We start from the raw sequence: 24,143 nt of genomic DNA, 5'->3' as shown, positions 1-24,143 counted from the left end.
ACCCAGCTATTTGGACTGCTATCCCAACCTGCTGTATCTTACTCAGCGCACACCATGTCTGACCCACACCCATTTCAGTGATTTAAGCACTTCTTGATTTTTGCCTCAGTCCTTTTGGTAAGAAGCTTTTGCTCCTTCCAGGAGAATGCTTTTCCTGCAGCTGGTTTAGCTTTTCCTTGACTCCTAGGATTGATTTTAGGATGTTACTGTGCCCCAACAAGGAGTTTTTCAGTTTCTGAAGCTCTGAGGTGAACCCCCAGGCCTCTCTCCTCACTACTCACCACCGCTTTACAACCAAAACATCTGCAGTACCTAAATAACTCACTTGGACTTGGGGTTTATATAAAGATCTTGACTCACCAGATTCTTGTGGCATTTGGATAATGAGTTGGAAAGTAGCTCTGTGGCCTACAGATCCAGGATACTTTGCATTTGTAAAAAGAAACAGCTAATAAAACAAGCCCCCATCTATCAGCTCTCATCTCAGGGGCAGAGAAACACGTGGCACTCACAGACAGTGCCTCAGTGGGCACGTGAAATCAATTTTACTCAGGAGTATGTGAAAAGAAGACCACCAAGCCTCTCTGCCCTTGCCCAGGTGGATTTTAATCCCATATTTTCCTGCAATAAAGAAAGCATGGCTTGTTTCCTGGCAGTTCATAAGAAGCTCCTCATAATTTAACTTTCCATACACAAGATGCCAAGCTGCCTCCAGTGCTCACCCTGCTCATGCCCTTCCCTGCTCCTCACTGTGTTTTGCTCCGAGTGTTAAAAATGGTTTATGAGGAGGATGTTGCAGTCGCTCCCAGTTACATCCCAGCCAGGTTTGCATGCCCACATCTGTGTGTGCCAGCCCTCCACGTACTGGAGTACAGCAAAAAGCACTCTGCAGGCTCTGATGGGCTGAAATGCCTGGGAGCAAAACACACAGCAGATTGTTTTACACTCTCAGAAGCTCTAATGGCAGTGACCAGCAATGAACAGAGGCTGATGCACCGAAAGAGGAAGGAAAAGTTTCCTTTGATTTCCAATTCTTTGTTCCCATGTACAAAAGGCACTTTGAGCACTTTCCTTTCCTGCGAGTTACGCACGGAGTGACTGCAGGGATCTCTGCGGATATTTGCTGTCTTGTGGCAGTGCTGGAACGACCCACAGATCCACACTAAGTAACTCAGAACCACAGAATAGCCTGGGCTGGAAAGGATCTTAAAACTCATCTCTTCCAATGGCAGGGACACCTTTAACTAGACCAGGTGGCTCCAAACCCCATCCAATCTGGCCTCAGACACTTCCAGGGATCCAGGGGCAGCCACAGCTGCTCTGGGCAACCTCTGCCAGGGCCTACCCACCCTCACAGGGGACAATTCCCTCCCAAAATCCCACCTATCCCTGCCCTCTGGCACTGGGGTACTGATGCAGAGTCCCTCTCCAGGTTCCTTGCAGCCCCTTGAGATGCTGGCAGGGGCTCTGAGATCTCCCCACAACCTTCTCTTCTACAGGCTGAACATTCCCAGCTCTCCCAGCCTGGCTCCATAGGGGAGATGCTCCCCTCAGCACAAAGCCCTTCTCCAGCCCAGCATGTACTGTCACAGCAGTATTTGCTATAAAGACTATTTCCATTTTGTGTACAGATAATTATCCTATCAACTTCCCGATCCATGAAGAAAACATTTTCATTTGGAGCTGAGGACTGATTTTGTAGTGCCAGTCCAAGTGGAATCTGCAAGAATTTTGGTGCCATTTATCTGGCTTCAAATGCTGAAAATTTAGGGGTCTCAGGGACTTGTTTCTTTCCTGGAAGTTGTTCCACCACTGTGCTCCCCAGATCCTGTGCCTGTGATGAAACAAAGGGCCTTCACTCACTAACACACTTCATTCTACAGAACTGAATCCTCTTCCTGCTCTTGGCTTATTTTCATGCACCAGTAACTGTTTGAATTTCTAAAATTGTTGCTTTTCTGGTCAGCCTTGGCCTGTGCTGGCAGTTCTTCCCAGCGAGCCTGGGTGATGCAAATCTGCAACCCAAGTGTTAAGTTTTTAATAAAAGCATTTCTACTCAATGCCAATAAAATGTTTCAAGCACCTGCAATTAAACAGTCTGGAGACAGATTTGCTCGTTAGAACATTAAAAAAATCTGACAGTCTTTCAAAGTGATGAAAAAAGGGGACAATTGTTTGATGTTAAGTCTTTACTGCAAGAAAAATGAAGTTCTCTCCTTCTCCAACAGCCACCAGGAAATTGGTGGTGACTGGGGCCTCAAGGAGAACAAAGTCTGCTGGTCACATCTGGGTTTGGTTGATTTGAGGGGTGGTCTGCAGGGGTTTATTTCTCTAAGACACTCCAACTTTTAAACAAAAGTTTCTGGAACTCTCCATGGGATTCCTTCTGCCTTGGTATTTTGTCTCTGTGTCAGTAGGTGTGATCACATATGAGCCATCTGCCTCATCAGAAATCTATAAGCAGCAAATGGCTTTTCAAGCAGTTCAAAATTGGAATAGAAGGATGTGAACAAGCAGTTATTAAAACAAGATGTTAATATGAGAAGAGCCAATTTATTTTTATTAAAAATGTAATTTAATCCAAGAATTCTCTGGAGTCAGTTTGATGGGCGACGCGTTGCGTGGCGAGCAATTCCAAGCACACTCCAGCAGGTACGGAAGGGGCTGGGAAGGACCTGTGCTCCCAGGTGCTGTCTGGGGGCCTCAAAGCTTCTTTGGAGGATGAGCTCTTTGGGCTGGGGTGGAGAAAGGCACCCGGCCTTGCCTCTCACAGGGGAACAGGTCCTGCGTGCCCTGGAGGTGTGTCCTGCAGCCACCTCCCAGGAGATGCTCAGACTCTAGGGCAATGGGCTCCAGCTTTGGCTGACAGAAGCAAACACCTCACTGATGGGAACTCTACCCCACAGTTATTTCCTACACCTCTCAGCCCTACTGCAGTTTGGGTAGGAGTCTATAAATGAACTTCATGGAGGCTGCAAAAACCAAGAAAATAAATGTATAGCTGGTAAAAAAGGAGCTTGAGTGACAGCAGACTGTCACATCAAAAGGCTGGAGCAATTTCTCCTCTCAGGAGCTGGGCTGGGGCATTCTCACTGCTGGTTTCTAACATCTACAGCCTATATGATCAGAAACACTCCAATGGTTTCAGCTCTCTTCTCAGGCATCTTTAATGCAAAATGCTGCTACAAAACAGCCTTTGCAGGCTCCCAAAGCAATCCTTCCTGGAGACAGAGTGCAGCCGCCAGAGCTGGGAGTGAGGATCCAGGTTTCGGAGTCGAGATAAACAAACCTTTCCCTAATTCACCACTGGCAAGCTCTGTGTTCAGTGAGAAGGCAAAGAAAACTTCCCCCCTGCTCTGCGAGGCAAAGGCAGGCACAGGCAGCTATTCCAAGCATTTCACAGCAGTAATTTTCCATTTCCAGTAAGAAAGACAGTTTAAGTTTTGTTGTTTTTTTTTAAAATTTAACTGTAGTGATGGAGAACTTTGCCCCTTCATCTTAACCCCCTCCAGCCTGGCTTGTTCCCAGCACCCAGCAAGGCAGGGCTGAGGGAGCTCCTGCGAGGTGCTGGACAAAGCTGGTTCCTCCCACACACAGAGCTCCAGCAATTCTCAAAAGAAAGAACTCAGGCAGGCTGGTAAGTCAGGGCTTGAGGAAGAAAACACAGTGACCCACTGAAGCTGCCTTATTTCTGCCCTGTAAACCCAGACTAAAATCACCCAGCTGCCTACTCTGGCACAGCTCATCCCAACAGCTCCTCCTGCACCCTCGAAGGGAGCTCTAAATATCCCATTAAGTCTTCAACTTCACATTAATTTCTGTGCTAATTAGCTGGGGACCCACAAGCAGGAAGGATGATGTTACTCCTGAGGAAGAGCTGATTTCCAGTAACAAAACCATGCTAAATAAATTGACTGCTTGTTTCTGTAGAGACCTTTTGATGAGAAAAATTTTCTGCATTTTCTTTTTCCTCAAAGAAAATTTTAAACCTGAGGAGGTCTGAACCCAAGGGTGACACTGGCAACGACTGACTGCTTGTCAATACCAACAAAACTTCCAGGTTTTCCCCAGGCAGCTTGAAGAGTTGCATGTTCCTTTCTCCTGCTGCCAGTTCAATGGCTCCCGATGGCAAGGGAGCGAATTACAGCTCTATTTGAGCTACAGCTTTTATAATTAACTCTGCAGATTGATTTCTGCAGAAATCATTCTTTAACCAGGAATTCCCTACTCCCAGAATGGCTTCTACTCAGATAAACTATTTAAGAGGTTACCTGGGACTCAAGTGCATTAAATTTCAGTTTCATCTTTCAAGCACAGCAATACTTTGAATTACATTTCATACATTGTATTTCTGTGTGCTACTGATATCTTGACGTTTCTGGGACTATTGTAATTACTGACTGACTTGACTCATTCTGAATCCAGCATCTTCCTGGAAAAACAGCATCTGAGCCAAAAAAAGCCCCTCCAAAAACATATAGGGCATATAATGTTGGGTTTAACTTGTATCTTATGCCTAATGCACACATTTGTTCAGCACAGCCACCCAAGAGGATTCAAGAAGTAGCTGTGAATCTCATCAGGGATAAACTGCAAAATAAATAGGTAATTGTCTAGAAAAGGAAATAAAATCTCACTTTGCTGCTCCTAGATATTGAGATATTGAGAATCTTTTAGAGATTGTGGAGAATACCTGATGTTTGGGGACAAGCTGAGGAAGGCAGCTGAGGAGGAGGAGGATGGAGAGCTGTGCTGCTTGCACTGGCACCAGACGAGCTATTGTTACCAGAAAACACAGATGCCATTTGTAAAACAGCTTAGACAAGTGCCCCTAATTATCTCTCAGGATTCACAACATGCTTAAATACTCTTAGAGCATTAAAGAATCAACCCAAGAGCATGTAATGTAATATAAAAGCACTCTTTCAACTGCTATGAACATCTATAGTGTCATTTACTAATCTCTTGGTGACGACCCTGAAATTAAGGCAAGACTGTGCAGTGGAGCATCTCAACTGTAGGCTTGGAAGTTCAGACACGTGACCTTTGTAAAGCCAAAATCCATCAGTTAAAGCCCTTGTGCATTCATAGATACGCAGAGCTTCCAACGTGTGTTAAATATATTGTCCATAATCCCCAAAGTCAAAGGTTAACAGCTGCACTTCAGGAGAAGTGGCTACACTGGTGACTACAGCTGGGTCATTATTTCATGCTGACTACCACGGTGCTTATTTTATCCAGGAGTAGATTTATTTAAATAGGCAGTTAGTTGTTGGAAAAGCAAAGATAGAAGAGTCTGAAATACACACAATTTCAGCAATGGGGGGAGGAAAACACCCCCACAGACTTGGACAATCACCAGAAACATTTAGATTCAAAGAGAACCTAACTTTCTTCAGATGATTATTTTCAAAAGCAGCAGCATTTGTTTGGAACACCCTGCGTTAGACACCCATATTCTGGGAGATAACTAAAAAAGACTTACATCAGCCTAGTTGGCTCCTTCACGAAAGAGCAAGCCCTCATATCAGGAAAGACGGATTTCTAAAAGCTTTTTCTTCCAAATGCTTTGTTCCAACTGCAAAACTTGACCTTTGGTTTCAGCAGCCATGCACAGCCCTCACCCCAGAGCGGGGGCAGAGAACTGCTCAGCCGAACGCAGGAGTGGGAGCACAGAGAGCCACCCTGGGATGCCCAAAGGATTAGGATTAAACGTTAGGATTTAACATTTTAGGCTTTATGTTCAGGGGTCTTTCTTCACCTGTTAAACAGCATAGTTACCTGCAGCTCATACAAAAGGTAAACCAGTGCTGCTCCTCACACTGCCTTCACCTATTCCCTCCAAAGCCCCTCCTGCTGGGGTGAGTACAGGTGAACACCCCTCTTCCTTTTGACTGGTTTTTTGATTAAAAAGACCAATACAGATGGGAAAACCTGGAGAAATTTCAAGTTATCCTGAGACAATACCCTTTATCTTCATAAAATGCCATTTTGCCAATTTTTCTGAGGACATATTTTCTGTTAGTTCCTCCTTAGCAACAACAGCTTATTCGGATATTTTAGATCTAAATTTCCTGTTGCTTTAAAAAATGTAAATTTTAAAAAATCAACAGCACCCTGCAGTCTTCAGGGGTTCATCCAACTATCTAGTTGTTGACATTTAAAACACCAGGCTGTCAAAAAGGAAGAGGACAGTCTAGTGCTTATACAAACTTATTTCCTTATTTCCATTAAAAAGTTATTAATTAAAAGGTAGTCTCAGCCAGGCTCACACTGTTCACACATAGCCAACTTCCTCTCATCCTACTCTATCAGGAAGATTATTTGGCATATTTATATTCTACTCAGGCAAAAATAGTATTTTATAATTCATCTTACAGCATGCCCAGGAGCAGTGCTAGCACCTTCACAAGGCACCTTCCTGCAGCACAGATGTGCACAGGAAACCACTGAAGCTTCCCACATTTACTAACTGCAGGTTACTGGAATGTCCTGGCCAAATGGAATTAGAGCTATGACATAAAAACGATCCTTCCACATCAGTGATTCCTTTGCCATGCATTTTAAAGTTCCTAAGTCTTGATGCCTACACTGCATTTCATCCTCTGCAGGTACTAAGGGAAAAAAATCAAGTTCTGCAACAAGTCACAGACAGCCACTGTGATACCAGAGCAGTCCTAAGCAGCCCCAGCTGGGTGGGGTTTGTCTCCTGCTGTGAAGCCTCTCCTCACCTGGGGACACAGGGCCTCCAGCTGGCTGGCTGACATGCGAACCAGTTTCACACCCTCCTCGTTGTTGGAGATGGAGCAGGCCAAGTTGGCAACCTATGTCAGAGGGGGGAGAAAACAAAACACAGCTGTTAGAATTGAGGGTTATTTCTTTCTGGAGAAAGCTTTTGCCTAATCCCAACAGTGACCACTAACCAGTAACCCATCATGGAACAAAAAGATTCTACATTTGTTCTGCTCTAAAGAGTTTTGAAACCACTAATGGCACCTGTTCCTTCTGTAGACATAAAATTGTAACACTGTGGATCATGGAATCCCAGACTGGTTTGGGCTGGAAGGGACCTGAAAGCCCATTCAGTGCCACCCTCTGCCATGGCAGGGACACCTTCTACTGTCCCAGGCTGCTCCCAGCCCCAGTGCCCAGCCTGGCCTTGGGCACTGCCAGGGATCCAGGGACAGCCACAGCTGCTCTGGGCACCCTGTGCCAGGGCCTGCCCACCCTCCCAGGAATTGTTATTCCTGCCCAATATCCCATCCATCGCTGCCCTCTGGCAGTGGGAGCCATTCCCTTGTCCTGTCCCTCCATCCCTTGGCAATTCTCTCCCCATGTTTCCTGGGGCTCCTCCAGGCCCTGCAAGGCCACCCTGAGGTCACCCCAAAGCTTCTGCTGTGCAGGTGAACAATGCCAGCTGTGCCAGCCTTTCCTCCCAGCAGAGCTGCTCCATCCCTCTGCTCATCCTGGAGCCTCCTCTGGCCTGGCTGCAGCAGCTCCAGCTCCTGCCTGTGCTGGGCCCAGGGCTGGGGCAGCTCTGCAGGTGGGGTCTCACCTGAGCACAGGGGCAGAATCCCCCCTGCCCTGCTGTGGGATCAGCCCAGGGCTCGGGGGGTTCTGGGCGCTGGGGCAGGTCCAGCTCCCACCCCCAGCCAGTCAAACAGGGCAGAAATCACTGCCAGCCATGATCAGGGTAATGCTAAAGAGCAGCACTGGCAGCATCTGCAGTCAGTTTAACAGCCCAATCCCAGCAGGGAGAGACAGCAGGAACCCCAGAGAGCTGAGCTGGTTTGCTGGTGTTCCATGAGGGCCCCTCTGTGACAGGACCATCAGGTAAGGCCTGGCAGTGTTCCTCCAGCCCTCCCCTGCGCTGCAATTCATCAAATAAAACTGGTACAGGAGATCTTCATGATGCATCCACAGGCCTCCAAAATTTGAATAGGATCTCTTGTGATGCTAAAAAACTTTACTCCACAACCTTGACCTGCTGCACAGCATCACCCTTAACTAGGTCAGCCTGAAGCAGGGACCTCTATAAACATCTGCTTTTTCAGAGCACAGAGGATGGGGACAGCACAGATTTTTTTGGTAATTGAAGATATTCCTCATCCCAGAGCTACTCTCAGGGGAAGGAAGTCTGAAATAAGTTACATTTCTCAGCTGACAGGTGAATGACAAGCATGTTATTCTGAGCCATCTGAACACAGAAAGCTGTAAAAATAGCAGCAAGTGAACTGAGACGAACACCGAGTACTGTCCTTCCAGAGGCTGAGCAACCTGCAAAGCCCCCTGTAAATATGCCATAAAAGCATCACCAGGAGCCAACAGATGCTCAGTAACACCACTGAACCAGATTTCTCCAGATACTTTTCTCTATAAGCCGAGGAATTTGCATTCTGCCTTTAATTAAACTATTCTTTGCATTCATGTAAGTAATTTTGAAGTAGTATCTGCAGCTCTACCACATGCTTTTCCCCCTCCCCAAGCCCTTCCCTCACGGCAGATGTTCCCACACAGAATACATTACTGTCCTGCAAATCATCAAGCACGTGCCATTACACTTGAACAGCATTTTTCATCAATCCCATTATCAATTTGGGGAAACAAAATCAAGCTCCCACTGCAAAGTAAATAGCCTCTTCCTCCCTCCAGCTCCAAGCCAAGTTACAGAGGATGGAAAGCAGGGGTGTCAGGAGGAGAGGTGTTTCCAGCACAAAACAAGCAAGCAAACAGATGTGCCAACACATATTTGGAGGAAAACAAACTGAAGTTGAGAGAAAGACTGAGCAGCATCAACAACACAGAGGAAACCCTGCCAGCTCTCAGGAATATTTGTGTCCTGCTCCTGAAGTTTCTCTTCCACTCGTGTTTGGATTCAAGTCCTACACATGCAGGGGTGAATTTCAGGATGTCCCCAGCTCTGTGCACAGTGCTGCAGGCAGGGCCCAGCTGAGCCAGGGCTCTGTGCTCCTCCTCTCTGCCACCACCCAGGAACAGCTCCAGCCCTGCCCCTCTGCACAGCACCCCAGCAAACAGGAACACCCTCTCACATAGGGGTTGTGTCTGAACACTGGGGAGCTTTCCTGTATATCTGCCATGCCTTGAATCCCTAGTTCCCAGTGAACTGCTGGGATAATGTAAAAGTACATCATGCTTTTGTTTAGAGACTCAAAAGAATCAAAAGACAATCAGATGCCATGATTTAAAAGTGAAATAAAGATTTTGCTGTTGGTTTAAGCACAGGTCATATTTTTGAGAAACACCAGTTTGCCAATTTTTTTTATGGTCCATATTTCCCCATCATTTCTGCCTCCACAGCAGCATTACAACCTCTAGGAGCCAGGAGAACACAAAGCTCTATTGAGTAGGGGCAGAATAAAAGCGACATTGAAGCACCACAAAATCAGCCTCTCCAATATCTGGAGATGTTGTGCTGTCCCTCAAGCCAAGTGTGATGAATCAAGCGCACAGAAACCCTCCTCTGTCTGAACACAGAGAGGCAAAGAAGTTAATAATGGAGTGTCCCCACCGTGGTATAATGAAAATTTGCTTTTTTGCACAGTCATTTTTGAACAGTCATTTTTTTTCTGAATACCCAACTGATGGCAATTCTTCTTTAGAAAGCGCCCGACTGGCACTGCCAGCCCTCATGAAAGAAGCGTGTGTGCTTCCCTGACTGAGGGTCTTTGGCAGTTTAAGACAATCCAACTGTTGGCTGCCACATCCCATCCCAGGCTGCGGCTCCAGAGCTCAACCCTTCATTTCAGCATGCTCATCCAACAGCCAGCTACTCGCTCTGGCAGGGTGCTTTCTCTTGCCAGATCAGCACACAAACTTCCCTGCAAACTCTCTGCTGAACATCAGAGCGAGGCACAGACGTGGCAGCAGCTGAGATGACTTCCGAGTGCTGCAGACAGGGCTGTAAATTCACAGCAGTGCAGGGTTTACTGCACTCATGGGAAGGCTCTGTCAAACTACTGGAAAACACTCACAAGCCTCTTAAAATTTGGCATTTAAGAAGAGCTGTGTCTATTAATTAATCAAGTTGTAAATGATGTAACAGTGAGGTATTTTCAACTGTCAGTAATTACCAGGTGCTCTATAACATGAATTCTGAAATTGCATGTACTAGCTGAGGTGGATGGCTGCAGGATTAAGAAATTTAATTTTAAAAGTACCTGAAAGGACTCATCTTCAGTAATGCCTGGGTGATCTGACGAGTAACTTCAAACTCCCTCTCTCTTCAGAGGATAGGGTAGTGCCGGCCAGTTTTTTGGCACATACCCATAATACATTGGATTTTGTAGCTGAGATGAAGATCAACTCTTTCAAAGCCCACAGAGTGCTTGGAAATCATACATTTCCAAAACTTCTAAATTAAATAATGCACCTCAAGGGAACAAAAATTTCCTTTAAATCAAATGTAAATTAAATAGTTTCTCCATGTCTCCAACAAAAGCAGCTGACTGACATAGTAAGTGGTCAGACTTGATTTAGAAAGAAGAACACTTGTGCTTGAGAGCAAAATAGCAATTGAATTCCTGCTGCATTTGTTCATTCTTACCATTCAATATCATCAAGTCCCTTTACATAAGCACTACTGGCACAGGCATCAAAGGAGACAAAACCACTGCAAATAATGTAATCAGCACAACGAGCAATCTCTTGAAAAAAGTTAAAAATACAGTGGGAATGAAGACAGCCCGAGCCCGCAGCCGAGCACAGTTCAGACACCTCTCACTGCTGACAGACCGATTTAAAAGTAGATTTCAAAGTTCTCTCTGTTCAGAGTCTACAGCCACAGCCCAGAGATGGCTTCTCAGACCCCACAAGGCAGGGCAGACCCCAAGCAGCTGCTGGTATTTAGAGGAATGAGCTTAAATTTCCCCTCAGTGACAAATGCAGTGCACGGAACACACCGTGCCAAGCGGAGCAGCTGGGCAGGCTCGTCTCTCGCCCCAGGAAAGGGGCGTTCATGCACTGAGCAGTTTTTGAAACTCAAAGCTCATTGTTTTCAATGATGACATCAGCACACTGCAAGATGATTTGAGGTGAGTGGCTCTGGTGTTGGCACAATCCGGGAGGTGAATGACCCTAAATCCAGGCCAGTCACCAGTGGGGTTCCCTGGGCTCAGCACTGGGCCAGCCCAGTTTGATATCTCTGTTGGTGACCTGGATGAGGGAATGGAGGGCAGCCTCAGTAACTGCACAGACAGCACCCCACTGGGCAGGAGTGTGCATCTGCTGGACTGCAGGAGGGCTCTGCAGAGGGATCTGGACAGGCTGGATCCATGGGCTGAGGCCACTTGTAAGGGGTTCAACCAGACCAGATATTGGGTCCTGCCCTGGGATCACAACAGCCCCAGGGATGCTCCAGGCTGGGGAGAGGTGGCTGGGAAGTGTCCAGCAGGAAAGACCTGGGGGTGCTGTGCCAGTGGCTGGACACGAGCCCAGGGGTGCCAGAGGCCAATGGGCTCTGGGCTGTGCCAGCAATGGGGTGGCAGCAGGACCAGGGCAGGGCCTGTCCCCTGTGCTGGCACTGCTGGGGGACCTCGAGGGCTGTGTCCAGTTCTGGGCCCTCATGGGCAGAGAGCCCTGGAGGGGCTGGAGCGTGTCCAGGGAAGGGAACGGAGCTGGGAAGGGGCTGGAGCCCCAGGAGAGGCTGAGGGAGCTGGGAAGGGGCTCAGCTGGAGAAAAGGAGGCTCAGGGGGCACCCTGTGGCTCTGCACAGCTCCTGCCAGGAGGGGACAGCCGGGGGGTCGGGCTGTGCTCCCAGGGAACAGGGACAGGAGGAGAGGGAACGGCCTCAGGCTGGGCCAGGGCAGGCTCAGGGTGGATTTTAGAGAAAGTTTCTTCACTGAAAGCATTGTCAAACCCTGGCAGAGCTGCCCAGAGCAGTGGTGGAATCACCATCCCTGGAGGGATTTCAAAGCCATGTGGATGTGGCACTTGGTGACAGGGTGTAGTGGTGGCCTTGGCAGTGGTGCGGGAACAGTTGGGAACAGCTGAATCTCGGACGGTGTTTCCAACTTAAATTATTCCATGTTTTTTTTTTGCCTTTGGAGAAGGCATAACTTCAGTGCTTCCTTTTGAGAGGCAGATGTTACCTCAGGCCAAAGGATCAGCTGGGAATATGTTATTAGTAAGATGGTGTAAATCCAATATTAAAAAAAATATTGTACCATCTGTCACAGAGTGATTCCATCTCAGATTCTAGTTAACTTTGACTCTTCAGAATTTACTAATATTTAAATCAGAAAAAACTTGACATTTCTAAAGCTGTTCTTTCTACCATTAGTAACAATTTGTGGCAGAGAACCTCCTCCCCTGACAAGACAGAGGTTGTACCTTTTTCCACATGAAATACATTTTGTTTTTTTGTTAAACTTGAAATTTGTTCAGGTCGTGACTAAGGTAAGTCTTCCAGCAGTTAAAAAACTGCAGCAGCCTCAACTATACAAGTCTGGGGTCAGTGTTAAGCTTCTTAAATTACACTATTGAACATAACCCCGCAATGCTAATAATAACACCAAGGTTGTGGGTCTGACCCCCATTCACTGAAGAGATGGACTTTATGAACCTTGTGGGTCATGTCCCTTCCAACTCAGAACATTCTGTCATTCTGTGTATCAGTGCTCCAGCTCTGTACTTGTTCTGCCTTCTCTTTGTCCAGACTCCCTGGCTTAGGCAGAGGGGTTACTTTACAGGGAACTCTTTATTGAAGGACTGGCCAATTGCTTTTCCAACAAGGGACAAAAGATGCAATAGAAAAAAAAAAAGGGAATTATAATCTCTAGCACTTTGAAACTTCATTTTCAAGGATTTCAAAGGCTGACAATAAATTTGTTAAAGCCTCGGAGTTATGTAGCTGGACTGACTTCACAGAAACACCATCCAGATTTTCCTCCTTGTTTACAGGTCAAGTTTTTAGGACAGCTTCTTCAGGCAGTCAAGAAGGCAAAGTCTCCAAAGTGGTGCTGCTGCAGCCATCCCAAGCTGGTGCAGCCCCAAGAAGGCTCTGCAATGTGTTTATTGTTGCATAATTGAATGTTGTCAGAGCTGGCCCTGCCACCCAGCATTGCCACAGCCCAGGATTACACATTGCTGTGCAGGAGCCGAACACTCACTAATTGAATTCTCTGAGTCTGGACACTCTCGTTTGAAGCTGCAGTTGTAAAAATAGCATTGCAGAAAGAAGTTTTCTGACTGTCTTACACTGAGAAACTTTTCAATTTAACATTAAGCAGAATACTCTCATAACTGGTGCTTAAAAACTCTTACACAAAAATAACAAATCCACATCCATGTCTACACAGATACTTTGGGAATTTCAAGGCCACAGAAACCAAGCTTTTCAAAGGTGTTCCTGGCATTTTCATTTCTGATTAAACTTCAAAACTTCAGCTGCTTGTTCTGGTTTTTTTTTTTTTTTGCTTTACATTTTACAATTTCTCTGGGAATGCAAATTCCAACTTTTAAGCAGCTTTTAAAAAATCACCCATTTTAAAAGCAAAAAAAAAGAAAGAATGGACAGGCAGCCACTGAACATTTTTCTCCTAGGAATTTGCTAAAGAGAAGTGTATTTTATATTCTCACAAAATTCAAACAGAGCACAGCTAATTTCTTCCTCCTCCATGTTAAAAGAGACCTGTCCCGATTCCCTTTACACTGGTCAAAGCTCAGGAAATTAATTTATCTGCAGAAACAACTCTTCTGGCAAAACTAATGGCAAGTGAGGACTCTCAGAAGAGATGCGTTGATTATGTAATCTCCATCCCTCTCCAGAAAGACTTTCATTATTCACTAAGTCCATACATTTATTTATTCACCTGTACACTACACTCAATATTTAGGACAAATTGAGCTTTTTAACATCCAGCCCTAACAGGTGCTGCATGAGAAGAAATGTTACAGCTGTAGATGTGTTAACTCTAACCCTACAAACCCCTCATTTTGCAGAGGTAGAGTAAACTGGGAATTACACAAAACATCTCAAATTCTTTAATACAGGAGGACTAGGAATCAAATCCACTGGGACTGTGCAGAGGGCTACCAGAATTGTGCTGTCAGCTGCTTTGTGATTTTATATGACTTAAGTAGCATGTGGCTGCAGCTCCACAGCAGGTACCTCGCAAGAGCTTGTTGTGGGCAGCAGAATCCCCAAGTATTAACTGAAAAGAGTAAAAGTCTTTAAATAAAACAAGGCACATGTAGACAAACTGAAGATGTAAAGCACCGGGGGTAATGAAGGACCAAACGGAGAGAACTGCTATTTCCAGAGCTCTGCAGCCTCACACAAAGATGAGAACAGTTTTCATTCCAAGACTGGTTAAAAACACAAGGAAGGGAAGTTTCAGTTGGCTGGAACAAAACTGGCAAGCAAAGGGCTGGCGTTTTGGACTATGAGGAATGGAGGTCACACGGTTTGTTATTTCAACAGGCTGGTAAGTGATGGCAAGAGAAATCAGAGACAGTATCACAGAATCCCAGACTGGTTTGTACTGAGAGGGACCTTAAAGCTCATCCAGTGCCACCCCTGCCATGGCAGGGACACCTCCCACTGTCCCAGGTTGCTCCCAGCCCCAGTGTCCAGCCTGGCCTTGGGCACTGCCAGGGATCCAGGGGCAGCCACAGATGCTCTGGGCACCCTGTGCCAGGCCTGCCCACCCTCCCAGGGAACAATTCCTAATTCCCAATATCCCATCCATCCCTGCCCTCTGGTAGTGGGAAGCCATTCCCCCTTGCTCTGTCTCTCCATGCTCTTGTAAGTAATATAAAAGTATGAAAATAAAGGTATTGTGCACCTTCTGCTCCCTGTTATATTGAGACAATCAGTATTTCCATGGGTAACCACCTTTTGCCTGGGATTACATCTTATTAGTACTTCCACATTTCTAGCTCTATCTCTGTGTTTAAAATTCTAATTAAAGGATATAGCTTTGCACTTGCCTCTCACCCTGTCCAGAGCTGTCTCCAAATACCTCTCCAGTTCCCTGGTGCCATTCCAGGTACAGATGTCCTGGTACTGCTCCACACTGGCAAGCTCCTTCCATGCCCTGAGAAAATGTTCTTCCCCAACAGAGAGCCACCCATGTGTTGTCAAGGTTTCACAGAGAAAGGAAGTTTTTCACACAGCTGGGCAATCCCAGAGTTTGTGCATCAGGACAAACCAGACCGGGCTCCATTCACTGCAGCAAGGGCAGCATGGAGAGACCTTCTCTCGTGCCAATGGGAAAGGTTTCCAATCGGACAGAGGAAGGTGTTTGAAAGGAATCAATACATCTATAGCATAAACCACAGCCACAGTAGGAAAGTGCAGCAATATCTTTATTTCCAGCCTGGTGGATTATCCTCTCTACAGACCTGAGGGAAAGCAGGGCTGCCACAGGAACAGCAGTGTGTGGCATGGGCACCGTGCCCCTTGTCGATGCAGCTGTGGCAGCAGATGTAACTGCTGGCACAGGAACTATTCCTCCCTCAGACAAACAAGCTAAAGTGTTAAAATGTTGTTACAATCACAAACCACGTTAGTTATACAAGTCAATCTGAGCTACCATGACAGCAATGACACCACTGGTGTGTGATGGAGAACGCAGCTTCAGCTGAAACCTTCAGAGCAAACCCTCAGCTGAGATGCTCCTTAGCAACACAAATACCTTTCCTTAAAATAAAAGTGTTTCTAGAAGTGATATCTGGACAGGACCCAAATAATTATCCTTATCCAAAAATGTCTCTGTGTTTGTCAAAGTGGAAATGAAGACAGGCTGGGAGAGCTGGGGGTGTTCAGCCGGGAGAAAAGAAGGCTCTGGAGAGACCTCAGAGCCCCTTCCAGTGCCTAAAGGGGCTCCAGGAGAGATGGAGAGGGACTGGGGACAAGGGGTGCAGGGGCAGGACAAGGGAATGGCTCCCACTGCCAGAGGGCAGGGATGGATGGGATATTGGGAATTAGAAATTGTTCCCTGGGAGGGTGGGCAGGCCCTGGCACAGGGTGCCCAGAGCAGCTGGGGCTGCCCCTGGATCCCTGGCAGTGCCCAAGGCCAGGCTGGACACTGGGGCTGGGAGCAGCCTGGGACAGTGGAAGGTCCCTGCCATGGCAGAGGATTGGAATTGCATGAGCTTTGAGGTCCCTCCCAGTGCAAGCCAGTCTGGGATTCTGTGAAATTGTTCTTCTCTCCCATCTCAGTTTGCTCAGCACTCAGAACATGCTGCCTTCTGATCTGACTAAAGGCTTCCAACTTGGTGCCTATTATTAGCTGCTTAAACCAGTTTTTGGTGATTCAGACAACTGTTCATGGCAGTGTAACTGTAATTGTCAGTACACTGTGCTCTTCACGAAAACGACAAAACAGTGTCAGTAATGAGCTCCACACAGATTTCAGGCATCTCCTTGATGACATGACATGACTAATAATCCAATATTGCTAATGACTAAGATGATGAAAATCCAGACATGCATCAAGGCTTTTAGTTAAATATCAAGAATTAAAACATTTATGCCGCATCTATAAAAAGCTTTATCCAAAAAGCCACTTAAAAATGCTGTTGGAATTAAGACTTAAATATCTGGAAAATAAAAGGACTCTATTGCTTTTCAGCTACCTCTGAAGACATCACATTAACATCACCTAAACTCAACTGTTCTCACACTTCCTGACCTCTTTTACACATTTCCCTTTCCAAAAAGCTTCTGTTTCCAAAGGAAAAAGGAACAGAGCAAACACAGGGCAGTTTCTAGTGGAATAAAAAGCACATTAATATCTTCCAAACCTCAAACTCATTCAACTCCAAACTCTACCCCCTCCACATGTGCCTTGGTCCAGGTGTGCAGAGGAATCCCTTCCCAGTCACATAGCAAGGTGTCTGTCCCTGTGGCTGAGGTGTGGCAGAAATGCCTCTCCTCCACGAGTAGCAACAAACCATGAGGATTTCCAAAGAGAAAAATTGTCTCCAGACAGCCCAACAGCTGCCCAGATTTGTGAGGATTCAATCTCTTCATCCTTCCCATCAGTTTCACTGTCATGACTTGCCCATGTGCACTTACAATGAAATCTCGACTCAAAGATTACCCTGAAGTCTCTTATTCCTCTTCCAACATCCTTTAAACTCCACCAGCATCCTACAGACCCTTTCATACATTATTTGGTGTAGCATTAGAAGATTGGCCTCAAAAAATAACCTTACAAGAACAGAAGTTATCCTATTAAAAGGTCACTTGCCTTTACTTATGTATGATGTATTAAATTTGTATATCCAGTTTTGTTGAAAAATGTAGGAACATTTTTCTGCTGAGGCTTCCCTACTTTTCTGATTATGAATGTAAGGAAAGCATGTTCTACGAGAAGAATTTAATTTATTTATGAATTAGTTGACTAATAAAATGAACTTACAAGGAAAGTGCATTGGCTGTTGAAGAGTGTCAGACTTTAGAAGGAACATTAGAGTTACACTGGTCATTTATTGGAGACATTAGTTTTAAATTGCTGCCAAGGCTATCTATAGACAAATTACAGAAAACGTGCTTGTGCTTTGGAAGAGACATTTTGCTCATTTTGATCTCCATTTTAAACGGGAAATAACTCTGCCTCTTTTCTCCAGACCACAGTGCAAGGACATTTCCCTTGTAATACAAAATTACCTTAAAAATAAAAGCAATAAAAGACAAACCTGAGCTGGCAGATATTTTTCCCTCTGCAAATGAGAGTACTGGAAAAATAGGTGCTGAAGTACCCTGGTAATCACCCTAGTCTGGAAAATGCTGGGTTTTGAGATTTAATAAAATTCAGAAGAACACTCCAAGTTAATATCTGCGTTGGGTGCCAGGTGCTTGTCTTGTTCCCCAGGAACCTCAGCCCTGCCTGGCAGCACTGACTGACCCCTGAGCTGGCAGGCAGGAGGGGAGAGCATTGCAAGAATGAGCAAAGCCACCTCCAAAGAGGTTTGGAAAACTCTGTGGAAACTCCGGAAATCAGGTGGCTGATAGACACAAAGCATAATCTTGTCAGAGCAGATTAACTTCTGGATCTGCTGGATTCTTCCATTCCATGCTTTGTTTGCAATAAATGGTACCTGGCCATGCGCAGGTAAGTGACAATGAACAGGGGACAGCCAAGACCTTCCCTGTGCCTCCAAAAACCAGTTTTTATTTTAAATCCAAGCTATGTTTTATCCACTTCACGTTTTAAAAAGCCTTTCACATGTTAAAAACCTGCAGCAGCTAAAACTCTCCCAAGAACACACAGGCTGCAAGTCTGAGCAAATCAAGATAATTGCAAGAAAAATGTAGCAAGTGTGCAAGGCTTCAGGCTTTGGGAGAGGGGTATTTTTAGATTTTAGACTGAAGAATGACTCCAGGACATCGGGCTAGACAGTGAGGGCAACAGAAGGGGGAAATGCCAGAGCAAGAGGCTACAGAAAGCTTATGGAGCTGCAAGTGCCCAAATGTGATTCTTTCCAAGCAAATAAATTTGCCGTCTGCATCTGTTCACGGGTTTCACTGAAAATGAGAAAATCATCACTCCATATGCAAGATGCAACCCAGTGCATTAAAAAAAGGCACAGAGCAGTCTTTTCAGATAAATTAAAGCAATTAGAAAAAAAAAATCAATGCTTATGAAACACCATTGAGAGCTTTTGCCTCCTTGGTCTTATCAATATTTCTCTTGGTAAGAAGAAAACTTAAAAATAAAATTTACGTTGAGAAAAATGTTTGACACAGGGGTAGTGGGTTCCAGAGGAAGAAGAGATCATTTGCTGTTTTTAAGGAATTACAAATATATTACAAATGTATTCTCCAAAATATTCTTCAGCAAGCAAACTGGAGGATTTTAACCCGGACGATCTCCTTACTTACCTTTTATTTCCTAATCTCTTAAGGTCTGAAAAACTTTCCCATTATAACTACACAGAGTTACACTCTGTGTAGTGACGCAGTGTAACCAGGGACAAATTGACAAGCTAATTTTTACTTTTCTAAAGCATTCAACAGCAAAGCAAAGGTTTCTGTTTAACATGTCCGGCTTTCTCCCTCTGCAGGAGCAGCCCAAGCATCCCCGGGGAGCAGCACAAAGGCAGCTCAGCACAAACACTGCTCAAAGCCTGGCAGGGACAAAGAGCCAGCATGGAGCTCGGTGACATCACTGAGGATGGGCACCACGCTGCAGGACAGCCCCGGCCCCTCGGGCAGGAACAGTCACTCCAAGGATGCCAGTGCCAAGCTGACCTTCCTCAAGAGCAAAGTCAGGTTGGAGAGCCAAGGCTGCCTCACCCAGTGGGAAAAAACACTGGAATGGAGTTAGCAGTTCACAATCTGCAGATTGGGAAGACTTCCATAGTTTACAAGTGAATTTAACTTTTTGTTAGGCTGGCTCCACAAATGCTGTCCTTTCTGTTATTCTTGTGTGTTACACTGGAATTGGCTTCTCAATTCCTGAATTAAACTCCTTTAACCAAATCCAGCCAGAGTTAATGGTCTGTTAGCACAGAGCAATTTTGAAAGCTATCTTTGAAATGTATTATTCAACTGAGACAAGGCTCATTCTACTCTTTTACTGTTCCTCAGTTTTCAAAAGGCAGGATAAAAGGGTTAGGATTTTACTACGTGGGAAACAAATTAGATGGGAGGCCTTTGGGATGCTCTTGGTATGGGTTCTCTACAAGACACAGACCCAGCAGGCAAATCACCTTTTTGTGGTTATTGCACCTTTTGGTCAAATTTGGCTGCCTGGGCGTTAGGAACCACAGAAGCAGACAGTGCTGTGCTGCCAAGAAGGGAGCATTTCAAAACGAAATTACCCAAATCATGGGCTTGCATCTCTTTATGGGTACTTGGAGGGCCCATAAACAGCTCTGCACTGCAGGAGCAAGAACTCCCTGTGCTCAGCCAGGGCAGAACCAGCACTGCCGCTCCTGTCCGGCCAACACCTGCCACAGTTTAGCGTGAAAAACAATGTAAATCTATCTCATTATACATCTCTCAGGGACTGGTTCACTGACTGCTCCAGCTCACAGACACAGGGGTAACCCAAGGTGCAAGCTCTCCCAGCAATCCAGTGGGGATGTGCTGAGCTCCCCAGGGCAGAGCAGGATCTCTGGCACATTTCCTGTCCCCACTCAGCACCAAAGGAGGGGAGGGAAGGAGGGGGGAAGGAAGGAAGGAAGTGGCGGAAGGAAGTGGCGGAAGGAAGGAAGTGGCGGAAGGAAGTGGCGGAAGGAAGGAAGGGCGGAAGGAAGGAAGGGCGGAAGGAAGGAAGTGGCGGAAGGAAGGAAGTGGCGGAAGGAAGGAAGTGGCGGAAGGAAGGAAGTGGCGGAAGGAAGGAAGTGGCGGAAGGAAGGAAGTGGCTGGCGGAAGGAAGGAAGTGGCGGAAGGAAGGAAGTGGCGGAAGGAAGTGGCGGAAGGAAGTGGCGGAAGGAAGGAAGGAAGGAAGGAAGGAAGGAAGGAAGGAAGGAAGGAAGGAAGGAAGGGCAATGCTCCCCTCTACATCCAAATCACAGGAGCCTGTCAGGGCATGATACAGCACAGCTCCACTCAGTGCTGCAGCTGTTGGGCACATTTGATGTCTTGAGTCGCCCAGCAGCACATTTGAGGGCAGTTCTGATAAACTCCCTGCACACTCATCTCCCGTGGAAGCAATCACTGCCCATCTCACCGAGCAAAACATCTTCAGCTCTGCTCTTATACAATGTTTTGTTGTTTCTCCTGAGTTTCCTGCCCAAGAGCAGAATCATGAGGAACTGGCAAACATCCTTCTCCATTATGGCAGAGGCACAAGACATTTCAAATGCAACCCACCCCAACCCATCCCCTGCACAGTGAGTCTGACATCTCATACGATGCCGGTGGCTCTCCTGCCCCTCAGGACAAACAGTCTGCAGGAGCACTATTCCCTTCTGTCCAAGCTAAGTGTATATATTAATCCATCTCCATTCAGGGAAGAGGTTTATAAACCATCTACATCGTGCTACACTACAACTACAGTTACATTTCAGACAGCAAAAGCAATAACCAAGCCTTCAAAAAGCTGTTGCAGCAGCATATCATTTTAGCAGAAGCTTTTGATGTTAGTCAAAAATATTACTGAATGTCTACTTTCAGGGGAATACTCCTTGGAAGACAAGAGAGTCTGGCTGTACAGAGGCTCTGGAAAACTCCTCTGCAGCCTGGCATTTCCACACCAGGTAAGGCCAGTGCCAGTGAGGATGGAACTGTGGCTGCTCCAGTGGGACACGGCTTCCGAGGGGACAGGGAGAAAGGGCTCACCTGGCAAGGGCTGGGGAGAAGCTCAGGGACAGAGCAGTACAATTATTCCTTTTAATTATGCCAATAAATTCCACACATCTGCTGAGGAGGTAGCAGAACTCTGGCAGAAGAGGCACTGCTATTGTTACATGATTCAACTTCTACTGTAAACAAGCCCTAAAAATAATTTTCTAGATAAATCGGGCTTGAAATATGAAGAAGGGAGGCTTTAGAGCAAACCCACTTCAAAATGTTCCCAAGGCTGTATCCTGCTGCCAAGGCAGGGCACAGCAGCCCTGCCTTCCTTCCACATGCTGCTTTGCAGAACAACGTCAGTTACTTAAAATTTAAATTAGAATAACTTTGCAGCTCTAGGAGGACAGCATTGATGCTGAAACTTGAGAACCAAAAGAGAAAAATGGATGCCTTCAAGGAATTAAAGGATTGTCATTGCTTAGACAGCAGCTCTAAAGAGCGGGACAAACTTCATGTGCCCTGAACTATGGGGCAGTTGTAAAGTGCACTCAGAACCCTACCAAAAATACATCGTGCAAGTCAGAAGCTACTTTTACTGATGTCTGATCAGTCATATTCTTGAGCAATTTCAATGTGCCCAGCTGTGTGAGTATTCCCCACAAGCCTTGGAGACACATGACTCCACTATCAAACAGAGACACCGAGAGAGCAGAACCACACAAAGCAGCCTGGGCCTGTTCCCGGGGAGCTGCTGAGGTTCAGCACAACCACCCAGAGTCTCAAAGCACGGAAGAGCACAGGAGGAATTTTTGACACTTATTTCTAGTGGCATGTTTCCCCAACAATATCTATAGCTGTTTGTTCCGTGCCATTCAGCATCAGCTGAACTCTTACGCAGAACTCTTACGCAGCGGTGAGTGAGAGAGTCCCGAGGTGGATCCATGAACAGGGGCAGGCTCTGCTGCTGCTCTCTGCAGACACCACCCATCAAAACTGCTTCCCTCAGCAGGGCACGAATGACCCTGAGAGCAACTCCCTGACAGGAGGAGCAGCCAGGTGAGGGTTGAGCTTTTCTCCCAGGTAATGAGTGAGAGGACAAGAGAGAACGGTCTCAGGCTGGGCCAGGGGAGGCTCAGGGTGGACAGCAGCAGGAATTTCTCCATGGAAAGGGTGGTCAAGCCTTGGCAGGAGCTGCCCAGGGGAGTTTGGAGCCCCTGGAGTTGTCCGAGGAAGGGCTGGAGGTGGCACTCAGAGCTCTGGGCTGGGGACAAGGTGGGGATCAGCTTGGACTTGATGGGCTGGGAAGGATTTTCCAACCTCGGTGATCCTGAGATTCCAGTTAAGACACGTTGGTCCCATTTAATCTGGTTTTCCCCCCAGTCAGAGCTCTGCTCTGCAGTTCCACCAGCCGGAGAGCCTTTGAGTTTTCCTTACAGAGGGGTGGCAGGGATCAGTTGTGCTGTCACTCCAACTGTTCTGTTTGCTCTTTACATACACGCGGGCAGCTCTTCATTCTGAACGCCTTCACACAAAAGGCCTGTTTATATTCAGTGGCATTCTACTGGAAGGAAAAACCTTCCAGGCCTCAAAGCAATGGATCAAACTGTCCAGCAGGACAATCATACCCTGGTCTCCCTTACTCCAACTGACCACCTCCAAGTAATAAAACCTTTATCATGTACTCACACTGTAATATCCACAACTACATGGGTTATTTAACTGCTCCTTTTGATTAGCTTACATTTTCAATTATTCAAATATTCAACTGTGTTAAAATTAATTCAAATAAAATTTTAAAAGGAAATTTATTACAGAATTTGCTTTGTGCTTCAGCAGAATTGAAAAACCTGTTTTGCCTAGTTTTGCCTTAATTTAACTAGCAACAATTAAATTTTAATTTGTACCATCCTACCTCAATCAATTTGTTGGCATGTTCACGGAAAACCTGGGCATATTCTTTAACTTCTTTTTCATTCCCATTCTTGGCAGCTTCAATCAATACTAAAAGAGGAACATTTGTTTCCAGAAAAGAGTCTGAAACATGGTCCATAACAGCTTTGCGGAGCTAAAATAAAAATAAAAGAATGAGTTATTCTTCAGTAGTGTTCCACTGCTGTTTCCCTCTTACTTTATTAATACCTACAGCTTAAACTACTTTTATCATTGATCCTTTTTCCTTTGTGTGACCAAGGGTTTCCCTGCACTAAGTCTTGTCTAGATACCTTTTGCTTCAATTTAAATGAAATCTCCTTTAAAAATGGATTAGTTATAGAAGTGCAAGTCACCAGTTTGGCCACAAATATTGATTTAGCAGCTCATATTGGTTTTGTCTGAGTAAATTTGCTGCTTTCTCTCAGCTGATTAAACAACACACTGATTTAACTTTTTTATTTTTCTGCTAGAATAAAAACATTTTTCAACAAACCTGATCCATATTGTCACTTACTCAAAAATGGGAATATACTGCTTTAAAACCAAACAGACAAAAAGCTGACGCTACATAAATACAGTTCTCAAATAAAATAGGTTGAGATGAACATCATCAGGACTATAAAATATCACTGATTTTCTTCAAAGTCCATCAAGTAAAAGTTGTTTTTTGGGGGGCTTTGGCTAGGTTTTTTAATCTCTCTTCCCATGATGATGATTAAGACTCCAACATCTGTATCACACAGTTAACAGGGAATTAACAGAGAATTACATACCCACCCCATGCTTCCTACTGGCAGCTTCTGGCCTTTAATTCACTGAAGACAGGCCAACAAACCCACTGCCACTAGCAACAAACCCCCAGCATGCAGCACTGTACTCCTGTGTCAGCCAGCACCACCTCTGACCATTCCTTACCTGCCTGCGCAGGTCTCTGGTCTTCTTGGTCATTTTATCAATGGCAGAGTTCAGGGCATCACTTCTTTCCTTGCGGCCAGCCTGG

At 45.8% G+C, this 24,143-nt stretch overlaps 1 protein-coding gene across 1 annotated transcript in view; it reads right to left on the bottom strand.

Annotated features, from left to right (window-relative positions):
- The window catches only part of CTNNA1 (catenin alpha 1), a 117,125-nt gene that overhangs the window by 24,672 nt on the left and 68,310 nt on the right, over nucleotides 1-24,143 (bottom strand). Inside the window, exons 8-10 of the mRNA XM_038149808.1 lie at nucleotides 24,059-24,139; nucleotides 23,124-23,276; nucleotides 6,732-6,824 (exon numbers count right to left, since the gene is read on the bottom strand). Coding sequence (XP_038005736.1) covers nucleotides 6,732-6,824; nucleotides 23,124-23,276; nucleotides 24,059-24,139 — 327 coding nt within the window. The remainder of the gene's footprint in view (nucleotides 1-6,731; nucleotides 6,825-23,123; nucleotides 23,277-24,058; nucleotides 24,140-24,143) is intronic.

Source organism: Motacilla alba, chromosome 13 (genome assembly GCF_015832195.1).
Source record: "Motacilla alba alba isolate MOTALB_02 chromosome 13, Motacilla_alba_V1.0_pri, whole genome shotgun sequence".
Classification (NCBI taxonomy): Eukaryota; Metazoa; Chordata; class Aves; order Passeriformes; family Motacillidae; genus Motacilla; species Motacilla alba.
The sequence above is the reverse complement of the archived record's forward strand: the minus strand, read 5'-3'. Positions and strand labels throughout refer to the sequence as shown.